A 21032-nucleotide genomic window follows, 5' to 3' on the forward strand; every position below is an offset into this window, starting at 1 on the left:
AAACTGAGACAATGAATTCATGGAAACGTGCAGCTAAATAAAGTAGGAGAACTGCTAGTCATCTATGGACAAATTGCTTTCAATATGTCACATTAATCAGAAAAAGCACTTCAAGAGCACAAAGGCAATTTCTTTAATGTCATGACTGTCTTTAGAGCTTATGAGTGCAGAGAAGAGAAGAACAGAAATCCTGACTGGTAATAGTAGTAGTGCCCATGGCTAGTGAAAAGAAGAAAAAAGAAACGTCCACCAGTCAACATTCTGGTTGTTAATTCTAAATCTGCCATTCTTTTCTGATTGACTTTTGTAATGTTTTGTACTGAGTTGGAGGTCTATTTTTCTTTAAACGTAGATTGTGAGCCCCATATAGGGATCAGAATATACTTTTTTTTTCTATCAGTAGGTCTTTGTAGAATGGGATTAATTCTGAACACGGGGAGAACAAACTCCTTGCAGATGTTGTTCCTGGTGGGATTCGAACCCAGGACTCCAGTGCTGCAAGGCTGCAGTGCTAACCACTGAGCCACCATGTTACCCCAGTCAGAGTTCTATTTTTCTTATACAAAACATCAAGTCCATAGCAAAGCCATAGTTATATGATAAAATTCTAACTACCTTAAAAGGTTTTGCAGGATAATTTATTTGTTTATTTTTTTAATTATTTCATGCTCGGGAAGATGATTTTTTTTTTTTTTATACAAAAAAAACCCATACTCCTTTGTCCCCAGTGCTCCGGTGCCTCCCAGTGTGGTCCTGTTCCGCAGCTCCGCTGTTTTCTTCCAGCCACTATTTGGCTGCTACCTGTAATGACCTGTGTCCTTTGCTTAGGCTGCTTATTGTCCTCAGAAGTCATGTGACCGCTGAGGGAAATCAGAGGCCTAAGGAAAGGGACACGGAACGTCACAACTGGTGTGGACTTCTGGCAAAAAAAGATAACTGAGTAGCAGGACTGGACCGCACTGGGAAGCATTGGGTACAGACAAGTATGGGGGGATTTTTTAAAATTCTTTTTTTCACCTTCCCTTCCCTAATTTAAAAAATTATTTTTATTCTGGACAACTCTTTAAGCCACCCCTATAAGGCAAAAGGAGAATAAAAGGAGTTTCCAATGAACATAACCATATTTAAATTTGTAGACAATTGGGGAACCCGGTGGCTCAGTGGTTAGCACTTCAGCCTTGCAGCGCTGGACTCCTGGGTTTGAATCCTGCCAGGAACAACATCTGCAAGGAGTTGGTATGTTCTGCCCGTGTTTGTATGGATTTCCTCCCACTCTACAAAAGACATACTGATTGGACAAAAAAAATTTACATTGTGATCCCTATATGGGGCTCACGATCTACATTAACCCCTTCCCGACATTCGCCGTAATAGTACTATTACTGCGGATGCATGGTGCGCACACAGAAACTGTGCGCACCATGCACAGCGGGCGACAACCGTAACACACGGCTGACAATGCCCCGTAACACCCGCGGTCGGAACCGGGTCCGATCGCGGGTGTTAACCCCTGAGATGCCGGTGATCAACATGACCACCGGCACCTCCGGGGTTACAACGTCATATGGTGCCGATCGGCACCCCCCGCGCCGGTTTCGGGGGGTGCCGGTGTTCGTAGGGGGCAGCCCGGGGTCTGATCAGTGACCCCGGGTCTGCCCCATCACTTACCCCGTCCTCGCTCCTGGCAGATCCTGCCGTAAATGAAGCTGTGTCAGCCTGTGCGTCTACACAGGCTGACAGCTTCCTATACTCTGCAATACACGTGTAACACGTGTATTGCAGCGTATATCTATTGAAGCAGTGATCAGCCGATCACTGCTTCAATCCCCCATGGGGACAGAAAAAAAAAGTGAAAAAAAAGTCAAAATAAAAAAGTTTAAATAAGTTTAAAATAAATTATAAATAAATAAAGCCCCAAAAATCCCTTTTTCCCCATATAAAATGTTTTATTATGTAAAATAAAGAAAAATAGAAAAAAACATTACATATTTGGTATCGCCGCGTCCGTAATAACCTGAACAATAAAATTAAAACATTATTTAACCTGAACGGCGAATGTCATAAAAAAAAAACGTAGAAAACCGCACAAAATAATGATTATTCACCACCTTTCCCTTACAAAATGTTCAATAAAAAGTAATCAAATGGTCAGATGAAAACCAAAATGGTACCAATAAAAAGAAGAGGTCTTCCCGCAAAAAATGAGCCCTCAACCAGCTCTGTCTAGCGAAAAATAAAAACGTTATGCCTTTCAGAAGATGGCGATGCAAAAACAATAGATTTTTTTTCCCTGAATTGAATTCTATTCTGCACAAATAGCAACGCATTAAAAAATCATATAAATGAGGTATCGCCATAACCGTACCGACCCGCAGAATAAAGGTAACACGTTACTTATGCTGTACGCTGCACGGGAAAAAAAAAAAATGCTAAAAAGCAATGCCAGAATTGATGTTTCCTTTTACACCCCACCCAGAAAGAGTTAATAAAATGTAGTCAATAAGTTACACGCCCCAAAATGGTGGCATTGAAAAGTATATCTAATACCGCAAACACCAAGCCCTCATATGGCCACATTGCCAGAAAATAAAAATAAAAATCTACCTTGTACAATGTGAAGACAAAAACCCCAAAAGTCGCCAAATCATTAGGACATAAGTGGCTGCGACTAGAAGGAAATGTGTAAGCGGTGCGAGCGCTTTCAGGGGACACCCCATATTTAGAGCTTATGAGAGAGCATACACCAGCGCTGACCCCCCAGAATGCCCCTCTTCCCCGTCCGCGTCATAGGAGCTGGTGGGAAAATAGAATGGGATTTGGTGTACCCAATTTACTCCGCACAGCTTACACATTCACTTCGGGGTTACTAATGCTACTACATCACTTGATAAATACTTTGAGGGGTGCGGTTTTCAAAATGGGGTCACTTTCTAGAGGTTTCCACTGTTTTGACTCCTCAAGGGCTTTGTAAATGCAACATGGTTCCTGAAACTGATCACATCCAGATCTGCCCTCTAAAAGCTCTTTGGCGCGCCTTCCCTCCTGCGGCTCGCTGTGCGTCCATATATTAGTTTACACCCACAAGTGGGGTACTATGGTAGTCGGGAGAACTTGCCTAACAAATTGTGGGATGCGTTTTCTCCTTTAACCCCTTGTGAATGTGCAAATTCTAGGGCTAAACGAAAATATTAGTAAAATAAATTCAAATTTGAAAATTTCACCTCCATTTTGTATTAATTCCTGTTAAGCACTTATAGGGTTAAATTACTAGGTATATGTTGTTTTGGCTTATTTAAGGGGTGCAGTTTTGAAAATGGGGTGATTTATGGGGGGCTTTAATACAAGGGTCTTTCAAAACCCCTTCATAACTGGATTAGGCCCTTTAAAAAATGGGTTTTGGAAATTTCTTGAAAATTTTGAATATTGTTGTTTCACTTGTAAATCTTATAATGTCCGCAAAAATTAAAAGGGTGACTAAAGTTTGATGCCGACATAAAGCAGAGATCTGGGACATGAGATTTATGATATAATGTTGGCGGTCTGACTATCTGTATGTAATGTACATCATTTCAAACTTTATAAAATGCATATTTTTCAAAATTTCCACCAAATTTCCAATTTTTTTATAATTAAACACAAAACATATCAACCAAAATTTACCACTAACATGAAGTACAATGTGTTACGAAAAAACAATCTTAAAATCACTTTGGTAAGTTAAAGCGTTCCAAAGTTATTGCCACATAAAGTGACACATGTCAGTTTTGAAAAATCGAGCTTGGTCAGGAAGTCAAAAAGTGCCATCGGCGGGAAGGGGTTAAAGAAAAAAAAAAAAAATTGTAGACAAAAGTTAAACCTTTTTTTAAAAAAATAGCTAAAAATGTTGCAGAGTTTTAAAGATTTTTTTTCATCTTAGTCTTTGTGTTGTTTTGTTATCACTGAACACAACCATGTATGCAAAAACTTTCTATGGCCTGACACTTGTCAGAAACCAAGTCATGATATAAAAAAAAAAATATTTAAAAGTTCAACATTTTTGCAAATATAAATAATTACAAATTTGCAGAATTATAAAGTTTTTCTCTAGCCATCTTAGTGGTGACAGCATGCAGTTTTGATTGGTTGTCAATGGTTACGACCATAAATGCAGAACCTTTCTATGGTCCGGTGCTTGTCAGAAACCCAGCCTTAATTTCCTTATTATGGCTGGGTTATCTTCTCATGCATGTAATGTCTCTGCCTGATAACCTGTCCACAATAAGGACATCATGACAGGGTTTCCAACAAGTCACAGACCATAAGAAGTTCCTGTTTTTATGGTCATATCCACTGGCTACCGATCAAGACACCAGACTGTCACCACAATTTTTAAGTTATTTATGTTTTCAAAAATGTTGAAGTTTTAATTGTCTTCAAATTTAAATAGAATGATGTTAATGGGAAAACTTATTTAAATGAATTCTGTTTCCCCGCTGTGGGGGTGGCGGGTATTCATTAAGGCCAAGCTGCAACTTATGACTAGGCTTATGGTAAAATTAGGGGCCTCGGCTTATATTCGGGTCGGCTTACATTCGAGGATATGCAGTATCTGGTTTCTTATATTGATGGCTTATCCTTAGAATAGGCCATCAATGTTAGATGTGTGGGGGTTCCAGGTGTTACCGATACCGATGCAGCGCAAGACACTCACTGTCCGTACAAACTGTAGAAGCGAGTGTAAGTACTTCAGCGCTGCCCAGGGGTGAACCTGCCCCTTTCGCCGCCTGAGGCGAACTACAGAAAGCCGCCCCCCCCCCTTCCCCGGGAGGAGGGGGCGGAGCGGGACGTGATGGAGCGCGAAAGGGGCGGAGCCCCGCAAATGGGGCGGGGCTTAGCGGCGTTCACAGGCAGGGAGAGGACCTGCTCTCTGCCTGAGCGTGAGGGGAGGCTGATGGAGCAGCGCTGCTTCAGCGGCCTCCCCAATCCAGCGCTCGGGGCTAAGTCAGTCCAGGACAGCTTGTCCTGGTCTGGCTTAGGTAAGCAAAAATGCCGCCCTCCCTGGGGCCCTGACATAGCGCCGCCTGAAGCGGTCGCTTCAGGTCGCCTCATGGGAGGTGCAGCGCTGGCGCTGCCCCATTGAAATCTATAGTGCAGTATTGCATAACCCTGTTAATTTATTTTTAGCATTATTTTAGCAGTATAGAATGCGTTTGGTGCCTTTTCTGAGTGTGTTTCTTTATTGTTGTTGCATCAGTGTAGCTTGGAGAGTATATAAGGTTAAACATAATTCAACTTCTTTGGTACTTTAGTACTTCTCTAGCTGAATACTGTATAATAGATTATAAATGGTTTTGTATACCTCCCTCCATCTGTACACAGTGTCAAACAATGTAAGCATTCTTTGTCTAGGATTCTCTCTACACAGAGCATCATTAATTTAATGTATGGATGTGTTCCTTTGCCTTACCTAGATGCTTTGTATACTCATCAGTAGTCATATAAATTTATGTATACATCATATTTTATGACAATTCTGATTGGAAATGATGCGTTAAAGGCACCATTCCCTGAAACCTATTTTTGAATTGTATGATCTGTTACTATAAAATAAATGGATTACTGGGAGATTTTCCAGAAGTCTTTATACATGCCTTAGAGTCTTTTGTTTATTCTCATCACTGAAATTCACAGAAGACATCCTTATTTTTTCAAGTACGACATAAAGTGCTAACGCCTAAAAAAAATTACTTTTAATAGTCTATAGAAAATGGCCAAATTAATTATTGTCCTCACCGACCAGAATTTTCCCTTCGCCCAGAAGGGTGCTTAAGAATTGGAAGCTAACGGAAAGAGATCCCTCTGGGGATTGTAGCAAAATTTTATTAAAATTCAATCAACTCAAAATTCTATGTTAACTGTGAATCAGGCAGATTTTCACTAGATTTTCACCTTTTTGGTTAAATTAAAATTCTACATTTTTTTACCACATACCGTAAATGTTTTGTGAAGTTCAATTGCCTAGCAAGTAGGTGTATGTTCACTATTTCAAGAGTACTGTTTAGGTGTATGTTCAATATTTCAAGAGTGCTGCTTTGCAGTGCTTCATGTGTACTGCCACCTTTTGGTTACCGTATATACTCGAGTATAAGCCAGATTTTTCAGCACAGTTTTTGTGCTGAAAAAGCCCCCCTCGGCTAATACTCAAGTCAGTAAAAAAAAATTTATGTTTTTTAATTTTTTTTTAGGAGGGGGGGGGGGGGGTCTATGACCAGCCACAATATCAATGTATAGAATCTCCCATAAAATAGTGCAAAAAAAAAAAAATATATACAGAAGATTTAAAAAAAAAAAAATAAAAGTTCTAAATCCCTCCTTTCCCTAGAATACATACAAAAGTAGAAAATGACTGTGAAACACATACACATTAGGTATCCCTGCGTCTGAAAGTGCCCGGTCTACTGAATATAGGGGATCTGCAGTGCTCCTGTTCTGTCGGGAAGGGGTCCTCAAGCTCAGGGAAGGGGCAGACAGACAACCAAAACACCCCCTCCCCTTCCCAGCATCTACTGCACTCAAAAACTCCGGCCATTTTAATTTTTTAAATTTTCCAGTAGCTGCTGCATTTCCCCCCCTCGGCTTATACTCGAGCCAATGTGTTCCCAGTTTTTTGTGTAAAATTAGGGGCCTTGGCTTATATTCAGGTCAGCTTATACTCGAGTATATACGGTAAGATTGTGAGGCAGTTTGGAAGGAGACCTTAAATATCTTACTCCATCAGCTACCTGTATGCTTATGGGATAAGATTTTTGTATTTTTTTACTCTTTTACTGGAATATGTCTATACAACTCCATGATTATTTTATTCCTACCAATGTCTTTTTTTTCTAAATTTCTTTTCCGTGTTGATTTTTTTAGGACATCTTGTACTACGAGCAGCTTAAATCGAATGTGATTCAGCATGACCTTTTATCCGACAGCCTGATTTACAAGGTTAGTAATCTGGGTTTATTGCTTTCTGTCACAAGTCAAGAAACATTCATATTCCATCATTTCATGTGACTCAATATATTTATACTGATTTGAAGACACTTTCATAAAGCACATTCAGGAAAACCAGGTGCTCCTCTGCTTTTATATTTATTTCTATAAACAGGATGGGACTGCACTGTGTCACAGCAATACTAGGTTCACACTAAAGTCGGGCTGTCCGTTGTACTGGTCCATCAGAGGTGGAGCGCTAAAATAGTGGACATGCACAGAGCCTGACACATCCCATTAACTATAATCGGGTTTTTGGTTGTCTATTGTCTTTAAACTGAAAGTGCAAGACTTTTTCAGACTTTGACGGAGTCTTCTAATGGAGACTGCGATGCAGATGTTCCTGTAGCTTTATGTCTCCATGTGGAAATAACTATTATTGTTCTATAATAATAATAATGTCATTTTTTAATTGCTTATTATAACACTAAATGCTATCAGGGTATCTTCCAACAACAAATTCACCCCACAGGCATTAACCCCTTAGCGACCCTTGACGTAACTGTACGTCATGGGTCGCATGGGGATGTATGGAGCGAGCTCACACGCTGAGCTCGCTCCCATACACGGCAGATGCCGGCTGTATAATACAGCCAGGACCTGCCACTAACAGCAGCGGTCGGTGCCCGAGCCGATCGCTGCTGTTAACCCTTTACACACTGCGGTCAAACGTGACCGCAGTGTGTAAACGGCGCCGGCGGCATGGGCGCCGCCATGTTTTGCCGATCGCCGCCCTCCTGAACGTCACATGAGGGCGGTGATCGGTTGCTATGACAGCCGGAAGCCTATTGAAGGCTTCCAGGCTTGTCTCTGCACTAGATCTATTAGACGATGCCAGAGGCATCGTCTAATAGAAGTGCTGCGATTTTCCTATGAGCGATCAGACCCCCTAGGTTTCAAGGTACCTAAGGGGTCTGATCATAAATGTAACAGAAGAAAAAAAAAAGTTTTTAAAAGTATTAAAAAAATAAAAAAAATATAAAAGTTCAAATCACCCCCCTTTCCTTAGATTAGCTATAAAAGTAATTAAAGAACATTAAACATAAACATATTAGGTATCCCCGCGCTCCAAAATGCCCGAACTATTAGAATATTAAAACATTTATCCCGTACTGCGAATGGCGTAGCGGCAAAAAAAATAAAAACAGCCAAAAAGCGTTTTTTTCAACACTTTGCCTCCTATAAAAAATTGAATAAAAAGTGATCAAACCATCAGATCTTTCCCCAAATAGTATCAATAGAAACATCATCTTGTCCCGCATAAAAAGACACCACAACCAGCTCCATACATGGAAATATGAAAAAGTTACAGGTGTTAGAACATGATGACACAAATTTTTTTTTTCTATTTTGCAAAGTTTATCATTTTTTTAAAAGTATCAAAACATTTCAAATACTATATAAATTTGGTATCACCGCGTTCCTACTGACACGTAGAACACAGGTAACATGTCATTTGTACCAAACAGTGAATGCTGTAAAAATTAAACCCATAAGAAAATGGCGCAAAAGCATTTTTTCTCCAATTGCGCCTCATTCTGAATTTTTTTCCAGCTTCCCAGTACATTGCACAGCATATTGAATGGTGCCATTACAAAGTACAATTTGTCCCGCAAACAATAAGCCATCATGTGACTCTGTGAACTGAAAAATGAAAAAGTTATGGCTCTTGAAATGTGAGGAGGGAAAAACGAAAATGCGAAACCAAAAAATGGCCTGGTCCTTAAGGGGTTAATACTGTTCTATCATTTGTAACCTGCCATTATAGTCATTAAATCTGTTGTAAATCTAGGAAATGAATCTTTTTATCCAATTGCTGATTAATCTTTCCGCCCATACCATTTATATAGCTGTCGGCCAAAACAATCTATTCTACCAACAACTATTCCATATAACTATCCCAAATATCAGTAGGTAAAGAGAAAAAAGCTACTGCCAAGTTCCATTGGTAGTGGATTTTATTTGGTGGAAACAAATGATTTAACATGTTAAAATACTTGAATGATCCTTTGTCGCTACAGAGATTATCCTGGGAGTGCTTCTACCCAACCTGACTACAGAGGAGACTGTTTGTAGTCAGGATCCACTAGTAGGGTTGAGCAATCGTGAGCGATTCCGAACACGATCTTTTTATGTGGGATCGAGATCGGTGATCTTTTCCCACAATGCTTTGCTTAGCCTTCACACTGAGTATACGCTGTATACTCAGTGTGAAGGCTCCGCTGCACTTCCATAGGAATGAATGGAAGCAGCCAGCACACAGCCTTAACCCCCTGCGCGCCGGCTGCCTCCATTCATTGGAATGGGAGGCTAAACTAACATCTGTAGCAGCTACTTACCTCTAGAGATGGCTGCTCCGGTGCCCTCTGCCTTCTTCTTTCCTTGCTGCCCAGCCTCCTAGGTTAGTGTTTAAAGCGCTAGGTAGGCGGGGCTTGTGGCTTAGGAGAGTGTGGGCAGGTACAGGTCGGGGAGACGTCACGTCTCTCCGCCCAGTACCCGCCCACACTCTCCTAACCTGGCAGGGAGCAGCGTGGAGCGGCAGCGAAGCAAAGAAGAAGGCACCGGGCACCGGACCAGCCATCTCTGGAGGTAAGTGGACACCAGGGGGGACTAAGTAGCCAGAGGATTAAAAAAAATTCCTCTGGCTACTTTAGTGATTCATTACACAGCGTGGATTCTAAGAATTGCTAGATTCCATGCTGTATAGTGAATAGGATTGCTTTTAAAATCCGATCTCTGATTAATTAAAAAATCCCATTGACTTGCATTGGGATCGGAATTGGGATCGAGATCGAGTTCGAATGAAAAATGATCGGAAATCGGATTTTAAAATCAATCCTGAAAAGTCAAGATCGGCTCAACCCTATCCACTAGTTAACCATAGACCGTAACACCAGTAGAAAAAAGACCCATGAGTGAAACAGGACCAAGAAGACGAAATAGGTCATGAAGATGTATTAAGAAGTTTTGGTTTTTTATTTATTGTATGGCACATAGGAATAACAATTCAGTCATAAGTTTTTGGGGATGTTGATTATGATTTCTGGCTATCAAAAGGGTATTCCCTTCTCAGTTGTCATGCCTAGGATGGGAATAACACTATGTCCGTGTCCCTGAGGTGGTCATATGTCACATAGACAGCGGAATGTGGCCATTCTGTTTCCTAGCGCTAGGGAGAAGGAGTTGCATATTTTCCATCTCGGTCATGTTTGGCTAGGATGGGAAGGCCCTTTAAATTTTTTGAAAATTATTTTACCCTTTCATAATAAATTTCAGTTAGCTCTGCGGGAATATTCAAGACAAGTTTTTGTATGAATTACAAGGTACACAAAAGAAAATGGTAGCCCTGGAGCGTTACATCTTTTCTTTCAAGATGTCACTTGTGAATGTAAAACATATGGTAATTTAACATGGTCCTGCATGGGCAATGAAGGTGCAAAAGATAAGCTTACTTTTAGAGGAAACTTTATTGGAACAGACGGGCTGCAGGCAGTTTAGCATACATTGGCTGCATCCCCAATGCACTTTATCTACCAATTAAAAGTATTCACCCCCTAGAGGTTTTTATATTCTATTGTGTGATTATCAATGTTTAAAGGGGTGATCCAGGGACTTTTTATCAACTTACTTTCCAGGGTACTATTTTGCTCAAACCTCGGGTTTCCATGCTGGTTTACGACTTGTGAGCGGAAGCAGCACCTGGCAACCAAATGGGTCCTCCTCTTCTCTACGCTCGCATGCGCACAGGTATTCATAAATTATATGAATGTACTGAATTCAATATGAAAATACCTCTATAAAAGATAGAGGTATATTTATATTGGCATATTGAGGCATAGTTAGTATCTACTTACTCCATTTTCTGGCAGAAACAAGTCACAAGCAGGGGGTTGCAACTCTTTTAAACCCCAGTTGTGACAACTTGTATTTTTGCACCACTATTGGCACTTTTTGAAAAGGGGCATGACAAGCGTGTGCGTGTGCTGTAGGCAGGACTATCAGGCTAGCCAAACTTATGATCATTTATGCGAGTTTCTTGGCGTAAATGATGCTTGAAATCTATGCCAGCAACGTGTGCTTCCTCAGAAAACAGCCAAATGCTCCACCGGCTCAAGAGATTTGAAGAACAGCATTGAAAATACCAGTCTTAATAAATCTCCTTCTTTGACAGTGCAGGAAATTACATGGGTATTGTCATATTAATGGGAACATACATTCAGCTATTTTGTTTAAAGAAGTTGGTAGGGATTAATGGCAATAATCCTCACCTACCCCCGATGTCAACAGTACCTAACGTGTCACCTCTGAGGTCAGTGATTGGCCGCAGTCATCACCCGTACCCCTTCACTTCCAGCCTAACCACTCTGGGTACCCGATGACTGAACCAAGGGCTAGGGTAAGTATCGCTACTTTTTTTTAATTTTCTGTTCATGGCCTCCAGATTTTCTATTTATCCCCAGCAACAACTACTACGCCAAAATTCAGTTCTAGTTTGAAAAAAAGGACAAAACTGTATTATGTATAATCGGGTTTTATTGAAGTTTTATAACATAAGAATAATGAGGGTATCGAGAAGGGCATGCAGGCCCCAAATAGCATGAATGGGCGAGGGGGATGCCCTCGACCAGCATCATACAACACAATATGAAGACAAAACTGTATTATCTAAACCATATGATAGACTTTACCTGTTATACCTGTTATGAGGAAATAAAAAGGAAATAAAAGGAGAAAAAAAAGAGCAAAACCTGATAACTAGTCTTATTTCTTCCATGGAGCTTGGAGGAGCACTCAGATGGCTTGGGCACTCCCAGTTTGTTTGGTGATTTCCAAGATGTGACAATTCCAAGGCATTTCCAGTTTTTTGTATAATGAAACTCCTGGCTTGTGAGGACACCCATATTCCTCTCCCTTTCCTCATCTTGGGAAAGCTGGGAAATGTACTGGTGCCATCCTCACCTTGGATGAGTAGCCTACAGATGGCTGAGATCGCTTTTTGGTTACAGCTCCCTCTTTCTTATGCCTAACTGCTTTTTGATAAGGCCAGTAAGTTGTAAAATAACCTAATATAAGAGGATGTGATTGAAAGAAGAAACAGTTTCACCTCCGACCCCCCCCCCCTCCCTGGACATTACTTCTATACAAACATACCAATGTAATATACAGTGTCTTGCTTAAGCATTAATGCCCCTTGAAGCTTTTCACATGTTGTCACCTTACACCCACAAACATATATGCATTTTATTGAGCTTTTAAGTGATAGACTCACACAAAGTAGCAGATAATTGTGAACAGGAAGGAAAATGATACATGGTTTTGAAAATTTTAATCAAATAAAAATCTGAAAAGTGTGATGTGGAAAAGTATTCAGCCCCCTGTACTCTGATACTCCAAAATAAAATCCAGTGCGCACAATTGCCTTTAAAAGTCACTTACTTAGTGAATAGAGTCCAACTGTTTGCAATTTAGTCTCAGTATAAATACATCTGTTCTGTGAAGGCATCAGTGGTTTGTTAGAGAACGCTAGTGAAGAAACAGCAGCATCGTGAAGACCAAGGAACTCTCCAGACAGGTCAGAGATAAAGTTTTAGAGAAGTTTAAAGCAGGGTTAGGTTATGAAAACATAGCCCAAGTTTTGAGCATCCAAAGGAGCATTGTTCAATCCAGCATCAAAAATGAAAAAAGTATTCTACAAACCTACCAAGACATGGGCGTCCACCTAAACTGACAAATCAACAGCTATTTTGCAAAGAATTATGGGCAAAAATCTCAGTCTCGATGGGCAAAGCTGGTAGAGACAGACCCCAATTGTAATTGCAGCGAAAAGTAGCTGTACAAAGTATTGATATTAAGTATTGAGGGTTGAATACTTTTGCACATCACAGTTTTCAGATTTTTATTTGATTCAAATTTTGAAAACCATATATCATTCTCCTTCCACATCACAATTATCTGCTACTTTCTGTTGGTTATCTATTAAATTCTCAATAAAATACATTTAAGGGCGGGTTCACATCTGCGCTCGGTCTCAGCTTTGCAGGTTTCCGTCTTCTGCCTGAGAAACTGGACAGGAGACGGAATCCGGCAGTCAGTTTCCAAACCCATTCATTTGAATGGGTTTGCAAAGTGTCCACCCGTGAGCACCCATGAGCGTCTTCTGGTCTCCGCGGCAAAACATTTTTTTTTTAACTGGACACAAAGTCGGACATGCAGGACTTTGTGTCCGGTTAAAAAAAAAAAACTTTTGCCGCGGAGACCAGAAGACGCTCATGGGCGGACACTGACTGCTGGGTTTCCGGCTCCTGTCCAGTTTCTCGGGCAGAAGAAGGAAACCCACAAAGTGGAGACCGGGCGCAGATGTGAACCTACCCTAAGTTTGTGGTTGTAAAGTGCCAAAATGCAAAAAAGTTCAAGGGGTATGAATACTTTTGCAAGGCACTATACTGACGATACATTTATAAACCGGTTTAACAACAGTGTAGGTCAGAATGCAGACAGAAAGGATCAGAGTCGGGTTCCTAGAACGTATCATTGGCAGGAGGCCCTCGTCTGTTGTAAAGGTAGTCTGTCAGCAGAACCCGGCATATCTGTCCAGCCCAGCATTGTGTTTTCCTCTTGTGAATCAGTTTGACTTTTGCTGAAATATTGCTGTTTTTGTCAATGCCTACACAATTTTTTTCTCTCTCCTTACAGCTTTCTTTTATCTCTTCTTATTCTTTGATATTGTTCCACATCTGATGGGTGTCTGGCTGCAGTGTATAGATAGCACAGTGTGCAGTTTTTGCCTAGCACAGGATCATACATCAGAGATGTCAATCACGCAGCAGTCTCTTCCAGCACCCCCTCACATTTTACACACATACCAGTCACCATAGTAGTGGCCAGCACAGATTCCTACTAGCAGAATAGGGTTTTTTTTACGGCATTTTTTGCTTTCTTCATTTCGTCATATACAGATTCTCTCCTGACCTACGTAAGATACTTTCTAGTTGCTGTCTATACTTTACTTTGGATAGTTGATTCCCTCAGATTTCTTCCTTCTCGCTTCTCTTCCCATAATGTAATATTTTCCTGGCTGGGTTACATTTGGAAATCTGCCCTTACATCACAACACATCCCGAATTCCTATTTAATCCTGTTTCCCTAACCACACGAAAAACACGCTCAAGTGTGTACACATATCATGTCCCCTGTGCAGTTATTACACACACTTATCATATTATTCACATGGATATGACCAGAGTAAATATAGAGAAGATAGAACGTGTTTAATTATACATGAACTTTAATATTTTATTATAGAAGATATGAATGTTTCATCTTATTTTATACTGTTTCTATTATACTATTGCCATGCTTAATGTATATATATATATATATATATATATATGTATGTAAGGGTATTGAGATGGACAGCGTATCTGTCATATGTGTTTTTATGTTGTGTGTTTATTCCTAGGATGTGAAATTGACAGCTAGCAACGACGATTACTATTTTGTGTTTGAGGATTATCTTTATCAGGTTTGTCACATCATTATACTTTTATTTCATTTGTCTGAATTAAGTCCTGGTAATTTTGTTTCACCATCTCTGGGTGTTTATTTCTAGAAAGGCTGCTTTGATGTTGGCCGAAAAATATCTTGATCATATAAATATGCTGTATATATGCAGTACTGTGCAAAGGTTTTAGGCAGGTGTGAAAAAAAATACTGCAAAGTAAGAATGCTTTCACAAATAGAAATGTTTATAGTTCATTTTTTGCAATTAACACAATTAAGTGAGAAAATAGGAGAAATCTAAATCCCATGAGTGTTTAGGATTTATTTGGTGTGATTTCCCTTGGAGAAGGAGTCCTTATTGAATTTAATTATTGGTTCACTTAATTGTATTTATTTATTTTATTATGCAGAAAACCATTAAAGGGATTCTACCATTAAAATCCAATTTTTTGTCGATCACACGTAGGAATAGCCTTAAGAAAGGCTATTCTTCTCCTACCTTTATATGTCTTCTCCGCGCTGCTGTTCGGTAGAAATCCTGTTTTTTCTCGGTATGCAAATGAGGTATCTCGCAGCACTGGGGGCGGGCCCCAGTGCCCAAACAGCACTGGGGGCATCCCCAATGCTGTGAGAGAATTCTCCAGCGCCGTGTCCATCTTCTTCAGGAGCAGCCTCTTCACGCGTCTTCTTCCGGCGCTGGGAGTCAAACTTCTAGGTCTCGGGCAGAGCCAACTGCGAATGCCCACAGGCCACAAGAAAATGGCCGCTTACTTACTGTGTAAGCGGCCATTCTTCTTGTGGCCGCAGGCATGCGCAATCGTTTCGGCCCGAGGCCTAGAAGTTTTTACACAGTGTTGTAAGCGGCCAGCGGGCATACGCATTAAAATTTGATTTTAATGTTAGAATGCCTTTAAAATATTAAACAGTTGAAAAATTTTGAGTGAGACTAAGAGTGAAGGGTCTGAGAGCTGGGTGGAATCACAATCTATAAAAATGGCTGGGTTGTTATAGAAGAGTGGTCCAAAACCTTATCAATGACATTGAGAAGCATCTGAGAGTTTCTGTTGGCTAATATGAGTCATTTGATGTGATATTAATGAAGGCCCCTGAAGACAGTGGTGCCATATTTGCTTTTGTGAAGAAGTCGTTGGGTTGTTCTAGAAACCCAATGGGTTGTGTGTGTCTCACACACACACACACACACTATGTCACTATTTCCAAATTCAACGTACCTTCCAACTTTTACAGGACAGAAAGTGGGACAAAATGTGGGTGCGCTATGTGCCGTGACATATTTAGCTCCATCCACTTCTAAATTGACCCCGCCCATTCTCATCCATTTCTCTTTGGGTATACCCTATAATCCTGCACCACACATCCCCCCCACATCTCTCCCCTACAGTACACCTTACACCCCACATCTCCCTCCACAGTGCACCCATGCACCCCACATCTTCCCCCCACACAGTACACCCTGCTCCACACATCTCCCCCCACAGTACACCTATGCACCCAACATCTCACCCCACAAACTACACCCATGCACCCCACATAACCCCCCAGACAGTACACCCTGCACCTCACATCACTCCTCCCACAATACATCTAACACCCCACATCTCCCCCCACACAGTACACCCTGCACCCCACATTTCTTACACACACACAGAGTACACCCTGTATCCCACATCTCTCCCCCCATACAGTACACCCTGCACCCCACATCTCTTCCCACCCCAAAGTACACCCTTCACCCCACATATCTCCCCACACAGTACACCCTGCACCCCACATCTCTTCTCCCCACACACAATACACCCTCAAACCCACATTTCTCCATTTTCCTCCACTGAACGGGATACAACTCTTCTTACAAACAAAGACACGCCTATCCAGTCACGTGACTGTCTTACGTCAGAAGTTCCTTACAGGAGTACAGTATTTGGCTTTTACCCTAGGGATAAGAGCTGGTGGTGGTCTGGCAAAGTGTGTTAAGGAGGATAACACTTCAGGGGCATAGCAGGACAGGCTATTAGTCGTCCAGGATGGCGGGACAGCAGTCTAAAATCGGGACTGTTCTGCTGGACTGTTGGGAGCTATGCATACAATGGTATTTACTTTTCTTCACGTAGAAATCGTAGAAATCGTATATTCACAGAATATGCCACAAAATGTGTTATATATGCAAGTCCCATCTCTGTAACCTGCATTTTTTCCAGAAACAGGGTTCCTTTGTTTCAAAGTATATTGTACTTCAGCTGCTTTAAAGGGTACCTGAGATTTCATGAAAAGTTGAACTATGTGCAGGATCTTGCTGGCCAGTAGGTTCTCTGACTGTATAAGCCTTTGTACATGGTGTCCTATCAGATTTTCTGCTGCTAATATTCCCATTATCACCGCAGCATATTTTATATTTATATTGTGTGTGCAATAGAGAACAGTCTGCCTCTCCTTCCTCATCCAGTGTTCTGGTATACTACCAGGAGTACAGTCGCAAACAAATAGCTTGGAAAAGCCCAAATGACCATAATATAGGTATTCCAAGAACACTGGACTGCAAATATATGGCAGGTAAAACAGGAGAAAAAAAACAATCTATAAGCAAAACTACTTGTTGTCTGTGAGTAACCTCCCATCTCCAATCACACAAGCAGCCAGGAGTTGATACAATCTCATAGAAGACTATTTTCTTACATTGTCATCTATGAGAGTGGAGAATCTTCAGTCCTTTGCACAGAGCAGCAGTTTGCATATGTGCGTGTGTGTGTAGACTGAGGAGAATTAATCCCTCCCCTCTCCATTGACTTTGTGAAGGCAGAATCAAACCTTCACATATAGAAACAAGATTTTTTTCAGCTCACCCTTATGTGAATTTTCATTGGTATTCATCCAACCGATGTGCAAGGAAGCCGGTGGACTTGTCCACCTGGAAAAACTTGTAATTCACAGAGAGAAAGTATCCCGCACGAATCGGTCGATGTATAAAACATAACCTTTATTCGAAATCCATTAAAAAGTTCTCCATACAGCAACCATCAATAGTTAACGTAAGTGCATAGTTGTAACTGCTGCTACGCGTTTCGGGACTAGAGATGTCCCTTCCTCATGGCATAATAAATACATGGCAGAATAAAACCTTCCCTCCACTTTGTGATCCTGACTTTCTTATCTAATGTGTCTTTGGAGGAACCTTGTCTAATAACAAAGCGTGAACTGTAAATGATCTAAAAGAGAGATGCCTAGTGGCAGGAACTTTAGAGAGGTATTTCAGGCAGAAAGCAGCCACATTTCCGTCCAAAATCGCATATTCTATGACATGAGACTAAGTTGCATGAAAAGTTACTGACCATATAAAGGCTCTGTTGTCTTGTATGGGAGCTCTGAAAACAGATGAGCAAGAGTTTTTCTCTACAGATTTATTATTGAATTGACACATGGACCATTCCCCTTGTCCAAATGATGTGTCCCTACACAGTCAGCTTTGATCTTATGGTATTAAACTGTGTCGGAATCACCTTGCTTCTCAATTTATTCTTAAAGTACTAGAAGGAGTAACAGAGGAACGTCACAATGGGGAGTTGTAAGAAAAGATGTTCTGCAATTGTTATTTCATGAAGAATGCAAGTATTTACTAAAACTGTCACACCAGGAGATGCAAAAGTATCGCTATGTCATTGTTATTTTATCTGCAGGTAGGATTATTCTGACTCAAGTTTTATTTGTTTGCAGGCAGCGAGGGGAATTTATTATTTGTCGTTTTTTTCTGCCCCTTTTTAGGTGTGTGCACATTTTATTTTTGCTGCCTACTTTATTACTAAGGCAAGATGTGTAGTAAATCTTGCACAAATTCACTTCAAGGATTGTGAATCCACTGCTGTCAGATATTTCGGGCTTTTCTACGCTGCTCATGGACTGGAGTGCAGTTCACCCTTTTAAAAAAGAGAGCGTCATAAATGCATCGTAAAATGTCGCTACAAAGAGACCAGGCTACATAATTCTTCTGCGCAAAGCAGAAAGCTTAAAAAAAGGTCAGAATTAAAAGAAAATAGACACAGGAGGCTCAATAAGTGTCCCCCAATGCACTTTCCATTGTAAGACTACCTTTATCACTGACAATGACTCTTAATGGCCGATACTGAATCATTATCTGGTACACATTAGTGCCATCAGCTAGAAAATGGAATATTAGGAAATAGATTTCCTATGGTTCATCGTCCTTAATAATTTGTCAATCTAAATTGCAGCCACAGGCTTTACATCGTTATAAATGTTGTCTTACCTAGATTCAGATGAATGGATGCTGGATGAATTAAAGGGAACCTGTCACATGGAAAATCCAGGCAGTATGTTATAGAGCAGGGGGAGTAGATTTATATATGGGTTTGTGGGAAAAGGTTCAGTAGAACTTGTCATATCACCTGTCATATCTATTAAAATCTCTGTTCTTCTATGCTAAGAATTCAGTTGCTGCGTGATGGGAGGGTATAAAAAAGGAGATGTCTGCACTTCCTTTGATGTGGAAAGATACTGGTGGGTACCATCGTTCTTCCTGCCCACTTCACCTTTTGGGTAATCGGATAGCTGATGAGTGGCTACAACGTCAGATACAGGGGTCTCCTCAATCTGAGATGACAGCTTACCTTGAGGAAGTTGCTGTATTGAAACTTAGACGAAGTGTGAAATCTAGGAGGAGTCCACAGAGACAAAAGAATCTGATGGGCGCACACTCCCTTGACAACGACAACCAGAACCGGGATGGCAATTGACACAATTTATTGATGAACAGATGACGCGTTTTGGGGTATTGGTGCAAAAACAACTCGCTCCACCCCTTCTCCAGATCTCGTTCCTTGTTGCTACAATGCTCGTCAGCGGTCTCAGTCTCTGTCTCAGTTTTGCTCTCTGTGGAAAACTCGTAGATTTCACACTTTGCCTAAGAATTCAGTTGCTGTCGGAAAAAGTTGCTGACTCCAACTTCAAAATAAAAGCATGCATTCTTTTTAAAGAGGTTATTGTGTTTCTAAGATTGATGGCTGCACTACAGGATCACAGATACAGAAGCGGTGAGTGACAGATAAACAATATTGAGAGCTGTGTTGTTTTGTTCCCAGGATGCCCCGCAGATCTTATATTGGTGGCCTTTTAGGAGGATAAGCCAGCAGTCTAAGAAACTGGATAATCCCTTTAATTACTTTGTACAATTATCAATATTATGTAGTTAATTAAATGAGTTGACCAGGATAAAAAAAAATTTCTGTTCGAACCGGGAAGGTGAAAAAAACAAACAAAAAAAAACTATACCTGTCCCTCCTGCTCCCAGTGCAGTCTGGTCCTGCTGCTGTGGTGTTTTCTTCCAGCGCAAGTCCCTACTGCATGTGACTACTGAGGCCAATCCAACTACCTGCAACATCCCATGTCCCAAACAGCGGCCTTAGGGAAAGGGACACGGGATGTCACAGTGCGGCGGATACTTCTGCCGCAAGAAACACCGGAGCAGCAGGTCCGGACCGCACTGGGAAACAGGGACAGGTGAAGGTGTTTTGTTTTTTTTTTGTTTTTTTCTCTTTTCCCCCACCTTCCCCAGTCTAATATGAAAAATAAAGTTTATCCTAGACAACCCAAGCCCTCTCCCCATCACAGTACCATGTACCATCAGAGGGAGAACCCCTCTAAGTGTCTGGCTTTATGCTACATTATTAGTGTTTCTACCATGTCTGAGTTATGATCGCTGGATTTTGTACTGGGATTTGATAGCTCCTGAACAAATGAAAGAACCGCCAGGCTCTTGTGCAATTAATTTTTTCAATTATTAGATTGATAACTTGCTTTATGAGCATTTTAGCATAAATTCCCAGGGCTATCCTCACAGCCTGAATTTAATAACAGAGTCTGAGGAAACGATTAGGGAGATGCCTGCCATTTTCACCTTACGTAACACAACATCTTTGGATGCTGTAACTGTCTGCACAGAAGGAAACTAATTTAAGTGAAATTACGTGACTTCCTTGAAATTTTTGCTGCGGGAAGTAAATTGCATTTTTCAGTCTTAATGATGGACTTGATTGCAATGTCAATATAAATGTCATGGAAGAAAATGACAGTGTCTCCTTCTCCTTCTGTTTGATTAAATGTAAATTAGTCACACTTGCTGGGATCTGTTACACTAAAGAGAGGGCAAGTCCTCCATGCGCTGCCATTATAATGGATAATGTGTAATGCAGGCCTTCTATGTACATTAAAATACAAGGTCAACAATGGTGTGTCTGCAAAATTTTGAGAGGCTGAGTAATGTTCAGAACTTTTCTGCCGTTTTAATATTTGGAACTATAGTTATTAAAGTGCTACTAAACTTTTAGTTCTTTTTCTATAAATCCATAGTGCGGGTGAAGCGAACAAACTTTGTAATATAGTTTATTAAAGAGAAGTGCCTGATTCTTCACTTATTTGCTTCCTTCTGCCAGTGGTCATATCTGTACAATAGACATCTATGAAGAGGAGAAAGAGAGCTCATCAAA

The 21032-nt window shown here is 40.8% G+C and overlaps 1 protein-coding gene across 1 annotated transcript in view; it reads left to right on the forward strand.

Annotated features, from left to right (window-relative positions):
- The window catches only part of TBC1D19 (TBC1 domain family member 19), a 118252-nt gene that overhangs the window by 60951 nt on the left and 36269 nt on the right, over positions 1-21032 (forward strand). The window contains exons 12-13 of the mRNA XM_075259993.1: positions 6895-6969; positions 14477-14539. Coding sequence (XP_075116094.1) covers positions 6895-6969; positions 14477-14539 — 138 coding nt within the window. The remainder of the gene's footprint in view (positions 1-6894; positions 6970-14476; positions 14540-21032) is intronic.

This window comes from Leptodactylus fuscus, chromosome 1, assembly GCF_031893055.1.
Source record: "Leptodactylus fuscus isolate aLepFus1 chromosome 1, aLepFus1.hap2, whole genome shotgun sequence".
NCBI classification, from domain to species: Eukaryota; Metazoa; Chordata; class Amphibia; order Anura; family Leptodactylidae; genus Leptodactylus; species Leptodactylus fuscus.